At 46.1% G+C, this 8,714-nt stretch overlaps 1 protein-coding gene across 2 annotated transcripts; it reads right to left on the reverse strand.

The window, feature by feature from the left end:
- Positions 1–451: 451 nt before the first annotated feature.
- Positions 452–8,504, reverse strand: FAM110C (family with sequence similarity 110 member C). Of its 2 annotated transcripts, none has more exons than XR_009696341.1 (2): positions 7,024–8,504; positions 452–3,940 (listed from the first exon to the last, which is right to left on the reverse strand). XR_009696341.1 is itself a non-coding variant. In XM_061163234.1 (2 exons), exon 1 carries the CDS (start codon positions 8,433–8,435, stop codon positions 7,527–7,529), a length of 909 nt encoding a protein of 302 aa, XP_061019217.1. In that variant the 5' UTR covers positions 8,436–8,504; the 3' UTR covers positions 458–3,940; positions 7,497–7,526. The 2 variants fall into 2 exon arrangements, 1 of the variants encoding a protein (XP_061019217.1); XM_061163234.1 differs by having other exon boundaries at positions 458–3,940; positions 7,497–8,504.
- Positions 8,505–8,714: the final 210 nt, after the last annotated feature.

Raw genomic sequence — 8,714 nt, forward strand, 5'->3', positions numbered from 1 at the left:
GGAGCACATTTTCTGATGTTTCTGTATTTTCTCCCCATGAGCTGTTCCCTCCTACTTCCACGACCAGAGGCGTAAGCTCCTGGTGGAAAACTTAATTCCCTTCTCGTTTGATATTTCCAATCTGGAACATTTAATGATTATATAAATTTATTTCACCACTGGAAACGCAAGCAAAGTTTAAACACTTAACCACTGTGCATGACTTTGTTTTTCACAAAGGGAAACAGAAGAGTAAGAACTCACGTTTGCCTGAAGGAAGAAAACGACAGCTGCTACTGGATTCTGCAATGGAAGCCACACAGCACAGCATTGGGACTGTTTCTGAATAGTTACAGTTGCTCCAGCCCGTGAGGGTTTGTCCATTATCTCCGTGGAAATACAGGGTGAACCATTTATTCTCCTTAAGAACCCTTAAGGTTCTCCCTAAGGATCTTTGGATGCTTCTGTGGAGTTGTGTAAGCCACTGTAGGACTGAAAAAGCAGCCAGCCGGGCTCAGTGAGAACAGTGACTTAGACACTGGCTGAGGCCCACGTCTCCATCTCCTATTTGAGCAGATACAGGCAGCAAAGCTGATGTGCATGGAGTCTGCCTTCACCAATGAGCTAACTAACAGGAAAGGTTACAAACTATACTCTCATTTTACCTTTGAACTCATTTTACAACGATAATATTAATAAGCCATGAGGAAAAAAAATAAGCAAAAGACAGATGAGACAAAGAAAACCGATGCTCAAACTGATTTATTGCATCCCATCTCCAGGCACATGATTCTGCTAGTCCAGGCTTTAGAATGCACTCTTCATTGTGACTGATAATCTGCTCCAATATTTAGGAGGAAAGGAGAAAGTAAAAGATATGAGTAGTTACAATAACCATACCCTTGCTTCAATTTTTTCATATTGTACAAATTCACAAAGCTATATTAAAAATAACAAAAAATAATTTATTTCTTTGATTCAGAATATACAATATTGCACTCATGTTGCAAGTAGTGTGTGAAAAAAGAACTCTATTTAGACTGCCATAACTGTCTGGGCCTGATATTTCATGACATCACCAACAATAACTATAGCACTGCCCTTTAACCCACTGAAAAGGGCAATGCTTGATAAAGACTTCTTTTTATTCCAGTGTCAGTGACCAGCAGTTTAAAAACTATATGCATAATGAGGAAACTTCAGTTATAGAACTACCTTTCAGTAACATAACTACCTTTAAGTCTGAGGCACTGGTGATCTGTATCCATATATTAAAGAACTAGATACTGTCAAGCTGTTTCCAAGGTTTTATCAATAATTTTTCAATAACTTTTCCTTTCCATTGTACTTAATCATGTTACCTAATAGGCTATTCTTTCCTGAACAAATGAAACTATTTTGCAGCAATAACTATTGTTCATCCCTGTGAAAAGCAGTTATAAACTTTTTTATTCAGACTGAGCTACAAATTCTGATTTTCTCAGAGTCACTCAGCAATTCAGAGTTAGGAAAGGATTTCCTGCCTCCAGCCACACACTCAGGCCCTGAGCTGAGGCCTGAATCCAGACAGACAAGAGGGAGTGTTAACCTGGTCCTGCTGGGGTCTGGGGACACCCTGTTCCTGCCTCACACACCCTCCTGACATTTACTTCCTACAGTCACTGTCATTGATACGCAAATGCTTCTGGAACATCTCAGTGCTTTTAAACAGCAACCAATTTATTTTTCTGCTTTTCATCTATTACACGGGTGGTTGGTAGCTGCTTCTGCTGCTTAGTCACTTCAGTCATGTCCAACTCTGTGTGACCCTATGGCCTGCAGCCTGACAGGCTTCTCTGTTCATGGGATTCTCTAGCCAAGAGTACTGGAGTGGGTTGCCATGCCTTCCTCCAGGGGATCTCCAGGACCCAGGGATCGAACCCGCGTCTCCTGCATCTCCTGCACTGCAGGCAAATTCTTTACTGCTGAGCCACCAGGGAAGCCCACATGAATGGCAGAGTTCACATCATTTTGATCTCAGATAAATCTGACCTAGGATACACTTTATCCTATTCTGACAGTAGAAAGGCACATAACAATTTCGCTTAAAGCATTCACATAAAAAATTAATAGAATCTGCAAATAGGGAAACTCCAAATACAAAAAGATCCTTTAAAGAAAATTCTCATCTTTGACATTATCTTTTAAATTAAGTATAATCCAGTGAATAGTGAATACCAAAATAGCAGCATAAAAAAAAAAGGGAAAATTTTCTTAGAGCAGAGAATCTTTGTCTTTATAGAGTCTACATTGAAGAAGTACCCTCTCCAAATGTACAACCATGACTTATTGACAAACAAGTCCCTGCAGTACTGAGCACAGTGCAGAGTGCCAAGCGTGCGGCTGACAGTCAAACGGAAACTTCAGTTAAACAGCATACAAAAAGGTAACAAGGGCAGAATGACTTAAATTATACTGATAGAAACCAAGACCATATGAAATGCAGGAGAACTATTTGAAGACCAATACTTCTGTAAAAATAAATATTTAACTCTAAGACCTATTCTCACAGCAAGTTACAAAAATAGAATACAGTATTAAACAAATACATGAATATATCAAAATTGGTTTATAAAACATTTTACTTTTGAGAAACCTATTTCTCTTCCCTCCCTGTTCTAATAATTATGTTCTTAGATATATTTTGATAAAACACTGTGAGCTTTGACTGGATGACAGATGGTCTTTGGATTGTTTTCACAGGTACAAAATCTCTCTCAGAAGGTTCTGAACTTGAAATTTATTTACTCTGAGTGTCACAAGCTGGGACAGATTTAGGGTCACAGTAACTCCTTACCAACAACACTCCCATCCGACAGTCTCCCAGCCATCCAAGGGACTGCCCCTTGTTTCAAACATCCTATTCAGAGAGAGTGAACTGTTGCCAAATTTGGAATGATTGCATGATAGATGAGGGTGTGAATTAGACCAAAATGCAGGGCATTTCACATGTCATGAGTCCATGTTCTGCCTAAATAGAGGTCTTTTTTATCCTTTTCGGAAGTTGGGGACAAGAGAACCATGGAGGCATATTCGACACAGTGCTGCAAAAGAGGACCACTGATACAGATTTGAAGGAAGGAAGCTTCAGTATTCTTCTGCCAACTCTCAAGAAACTGCCCAGGTACACAAAAAGGTTTCCTAGCAGTATTTCAACTCTTTATCTTTTTATGTTACCACTGCGTGTCTACAGCCCAACAGGAGTGGCATTCATAGTGATCCTGCAGCTCTCAAGTGGTTTTAAAAGTGCCTTCTGATTCACTTCACAAGATGATCAACTGCACAGCTGGGAATTCACTGCAGTTTATGGTGCGGCGATACTTAGAAAGGGAGGTCTATGTGTGAATGTCCAAGTGTGACCATGTGTTTGCTCTTTGTTAACCACAGTATTTGTGTAGAATACATCGTCTTATGATCACAGAACTTTGATTTAAATAGTGCCAATCTGTCCAGTATGATTGAAAGCAGTAAATACCATGGCATTTGTGTTTGAATTTCATGCTTTTTGCCTTTTTTCTTTTCAAAATTAATTATTATTAAAATGTATCATGGTACCTATTTGTCAGCAAGCCACTCAAAAAGATGCCCTTGAAAATATTTCCAAGCAGCTTTTCCTTCTTCTGCTGCCCTCTAGAAGCAAAAATAGATCCACCTAACACAAGAAAATATTTTCCAGAGCTTCAGCTGTGTCATAACAGTTAAAACTCAGCTAATTTCCAAGTTCTGTGTTCCCACCTTCTCCACAGCATTTCAAACCTTCTGAAATGACAAGCTTCTTTAATGGTGTGTTTTATTCCTGGGAAAAGAGCAATTATATGGATACTTGGGTACTCTAGATAAAACCTGGCAGTGAAGATGGGCCTCGGGTCCCAGTCATCCAGACATACTGCAAGGAGTCCCCATCGTCCAGAAGGTTTGCTTCCTGAGAAGTAAGGAAAAAGCTGTCAACCAACACCAGTCTAGTCAAAAGTTATAAAGCCAAGCATTGAATTACAAAGTTTGGTCCCTGCAGTCTTTGATTTTATGATACTTTCTGTATTTCAAACATCTCCTTTGCGCATTTAAAAATGTGAAAAGAAATCAGTAGCAAACATAGCTATCATCTGGTTGCTCTGTATCCATTTCCCTGTAGGCCTTTTTCTGAGGCAGTAAAGAAAAATTTCTTTGAATGTTGATCGGTAAGGCCAGTGCTCACTAGCACAGAGCTGGACAACAAAATAGAACACAAAGCAAGTAGTACAAATAAAATTTAAATGGCAAACAGATTCTGCCCTTTCAAACACAGTTCTCTCTGAAAGACTCAGGGGCTGGCCTGAAGATGGAGGTAGCCTTATTACAGGTACAGTCACTATGTTCACCTAAAATGCACTCCTAGTTGGTAAGTACGAGCTTCCAAGCTAGTTGGAAAAGACAGAAGTGCAAAAACAGGAGTGTCCCAGTTTGTCTGCTCTATGCTCCATGGCATCTGTGCAGATGTTGAGACAGTTCTACCTCCCAGCTTCCAGTTACCCCACATTATCAAAGAGAAATGCGAAAAGAGCTGGGGAATGTCTGATATTTTTGCTTTAAAATTGAACATTTATCGCTAAAAAATTCAAAGGACAAGTTGCCATTCTTTTATAATAATATTAAAATCAGTAACATATATTCTGTGCAAAGGATAGAAAACCAGAAACCTAAATTTTGGCAAGGCCTCCCATTTTAATGAATTGAAGGTCGGGAAGATGATTAAACACAAGTAGACAGAAGAGTGGTTTTCATGAATTTTACACTGGGAAATAGAATACCAAAATTATCCATGTGTATCAGTCATGGAGCCCAGTGGAATCACATGCAGCTTCTATAAGTCATCCTCTAGTTCTGATGGTCTCACTTTTGAAAAGTAAATATTTTTAATCCATGGGGTAATAAATTTATGAACTTCTTATTTAATTCTGGATGGAATATTTTTATTTTACTTTATAGTCCCTCTATCTACCAAGGGGACAAAAACCTTAACATAAAATGTATTTTCTTTTTCACCTAGAAAAGACATCTTCGTTCATCTCAAATTTTCATGAAATCCTAAAACACATCTGTATGGATTCCACAGATGTCACAATAAACTAGAGAAAAATTGCAGCTGTAGGTTTTTACCCACAGCTTCCAGAAGTTAGGGAACTATTCTCAGGCAAGTAATCCTATGATGAAATCCTATGGTTTTGTTCAGGCTGCCAGAAGACCCCGGCACCAACAAAGGTGAAGGGTCTGGAGTCTGTCCTGACTCTTTCTCAGAGGGGATTTCATGTCTGAAGGTGGTGAATCGAGGGGACTGTGGTCAGGACAGACACTGTCCTCATTTGGAGAATGAGGACATTCCACTGGGATCCATGACTGATAATTTTGGTATTCTATTTCCCAGTGTAAAATTCATGAAAATCACTCTTCTGTCTACTGGTGTTTAATCACCTTCCTGTCGTTCAATTCATTAAAACAGGAGGCCTGCCATAAGTTGGAGAAAGGACATGCATTTCTTCCTCACAGTTCTCCAAGCAGCAAGCCCTTAGGTCTCTTGGGTTGAAGTTCAAAGAACTTGAGCTGTTTGGGGTCTATGAGAGTAAATTTGTACAGAAAATCTTTACAGAGCTGTTGCTTGCCAATGACACACAGCAAATTGGGCAGGTTCTGTGTAACAACCATCTCCCTTCTCTGTACAATACCATGAAACAGCTCAGAAGACAGGTGACACAGTCCTCCACTTGAGAAAGCAGCACTGTGAAGAGGGAGGGAGCTGGTGAGGGAGTGCACCACTGTTCTCCAGCAGAGTCATCCTGGGCAGTCCCCTAACCCGTGTCACTTTCCTCTGGCCTCGACTACTTCCCTTTGTCATAAAAGTCATGTCATAATAGACAACAGTTCTTGTTGTTGTTGTTATTGTTGCTTTACTTTTCTGGGTTACAGTCATGGAACACAGACAAACACATTTTCGACTATATGGAATTACAAAGTATAGAGGTTGGAAACCCTCTGCTATCTGCGTTCATTTTATGGATAATGGGAGCCTAAGCTAAAAGTGGGGGAGTGATTGATAACAGAAGACAGGCTCCCAACTCCCCACTGAGGGCTCCATCTGCTACACCATGACCCTCTGGGACAAGCCAGCCTCTGCAGCTTCCCTCTGCCATATCAAGGTGTTCACAGCCAACCCTAACCCTGGCCAGCAGTCACTCACCTCAGGACCCAAGACAACTGGTGAAAAGTACCAGTTAATGTACTGCTTTCAGTTTAAATTCTGATTGCGTTTATACATTCCATGGGGACTCAGGTTAGGGGAAATGCAATAATCCTCAATAAACTACAAGGGAGTCTGTAAGTCATGACCCTTCTGAATTCAAAAGAAACACTGAACCCTTCTCTCTTTGTGAATTGTCACGTCTGTATTAAGACCATTGACACTTGGGGAAGTTAGGCATTTTTCAGGCCTCAAACACAGGTGAGCTGTGTGCAAACACGTCTTAGCGCAGACTCCCCCACCATGCTGAAGACTGATACCATGTCTTAAATTAGTTTATCTCAAGGGCAGACAAAATACTTCCATCACATTAACTTTACAAACACTTAGAGCAAGTTGTCAGTGCAGGGTCAGAGAAATCAAGATGCTGTAGTGCTTAAAATCTTGGTTCTCAGAGAGAACCCTGAAAAGGTATCTTCCCTTCTCCCTTGACTACCCCAGAAATACCCTCTCCACAGAGGTGACAATGAAAATAAACATTCCTTAGTTCCTTAAGGAAAAAGAACTTCCTGAGATCAGCCTTGAGATACTGACTCCAAGGGGAAGAAATGCACCTCCCCTGCTATCATCAGAGGCAAATAAAATACACAATCACTGCCAAGGAGAACTCTAAGACATTAGTTATGATCTAGTCCCTCCCTCAATTCAAAAAACTGAAGCTCTTTCTGCCCCAACGCATCTCCTTAGAAAGGTCTCGAAACAATTTGAACAAAATTTAGGCAAAAATCTTTTACAGCTAAATGAGTGTCAAACAGCTGAGAAGATCCTGTAGAGAAGCCCTCCTCCCTCTCGGTTCGGTGAAGGCCTCCAGGAAGTGCACAGCCTTCCTTTCTGGGGAGGGGAGATCGCAGTCCCCCCAGGGCCCACGCGGGCCGGTCAGCGGGCATCAAAGCTCTGGACCCAGGCAGGGCCCTCAGGCTATTTCAGCGCAGGGAAACAGCAGAGATGTAAAAGCACTTTCTGACGGAGCGTTTAGAATGCCAATTTCTCCTCTTTTCACAGTAATAAGCCAACTGGGATGCACTTCGTGTACAGAGTTAACTTTGCTGGCAGCCAGAAGCCGCACACTCGAGAGAACCGGCACAGGCCGGGTCTGGCAGTCCGCTGACGCAGGCGCCCCTGCGGCTCTATCTCTCTAGAAGGCAGGGTCCCCCAGCTCGGCCCCTCCCCAGGACCTCACAGACACCCCTCCCGGCCCCGGACGCACACCTCGGCCCGGGTCTCCTGGGGCGGGCTGTCACGCCGGGCCCTGCAGCCCCTGGCCGGGCGTCTCCTTGGCCTTCTTACAGGTGTATAGCCACTTGATGATGCGCGCGTTCCTCTCGACCACCGAGGTGGTGCTGGGCACCTGCTCCGTCAGCTCCTCCTCCTGCAGCCCCTCGTCTTCCCCGCTGCGCCGGGAGAAGCCGCTGTCGGAGGTGGCCACGCTCACGCTGCGGACCTTGAGGGCGCCGCGGTCCGACCCGGCCGAGAAGTTCTCCCGCCCGAGCGCCTCCACCACGTCGGGTTCCAGGCCGCAGTACTGGAAGAAAGTGTCCGATTCGGCCAAGGACGCGGAGTAGCGCGAGCTGAGGTCGGACTGAGAGCGCTGTAGCCCCAGGCGCCTCACCCCCAGCAGCTCTGCGCCGCCGGGCGCAGCCGATACCCTGGGGGTCGTCCCGACGGACCGCGCGGGCGCGGGAGGCGCGGAGGGGCCAGGCTCGGCCCGGGCGGCCCCCTGGGCCCTGATCCCCAACTCCGCTCCCACCCGGGCGGCGCCAGGAGGTTCGGGCGCCTTGTCCTTGCTCGGCCCCTGGAAGAGCTTCTTCACCAGGCTTGCCCTGGGGCTGTCGGCTCCTGACGCTCGGGCGAACTCGCACTTCTGACGGTAGATGACCAGCGAGTCCGGCCTTAGCGGCTTCCGCGCTATAGCCCTGCGCACCCCGGGCCCGGGGACGCGCGCCTGCCCTCCGGTCGCCTCGGGACTGCTGCCCCCGCCAGCCGGGCCTGATCCGGCCCCGGGCGGGCCGCGCACGTACTTGGCGCGGTCGGCCGCCAGCCTCTCCACCGCGCTCCTGCGAGCCGGCCCAGCCGCGTCTGGGGCCGCGGGGGACCCGGAGTCCGAGGCCAAGAGCCGCGGGCTCGCAGGCGCGTCCAGGGCGCGCATCCTTCAGGACCGGCCCACTGCAGAGACGCTCTCGGACTGCGTGCGATCGTCGGCGGACCAGCTCCGAAATCTGTTCCGTGTGGGCAGCGGCGCCCGGGGCGGGGGGCAGAGTCCGCTCGGACTGGCGAACCGCCCGCCGGCCCCGCCCCTCCCGGCCCGCCCTCGCCTCGCGTCGGGCCCGCCCGCCCGTTCTGGGTCCCGCCGGGCTTCGCGCGGACCTGCTCCGAGGGCAGCGCCGAGCCCCGCGGGCCTGTAGGGTAGAGGGGCGGGGAGGGGCCG

This window comes from Dama dama, chromosome 16 (assembly GCF_033118175.1).
Source record: "Dama dama isolate Ldn47 chromosome 16, ASM3311817v1, whole genome shotgun sequence".
Taxonomy (NCBI): domain Eukaryota; kingdom Metazoa; phylum Chordata; class Mammalia; order Artiodactyla; family Cervidae; genus Dama; species Dama dama.

Coding starts and splice junctions, on each gene's coding strand:
- FAM110C (XM_061163234.1), bottom strand. CDS start 8,435: ATGCGCGCCCTGGACGCGCCTGCGAGCCCGCGGCTCTTGGCCTCGGAC.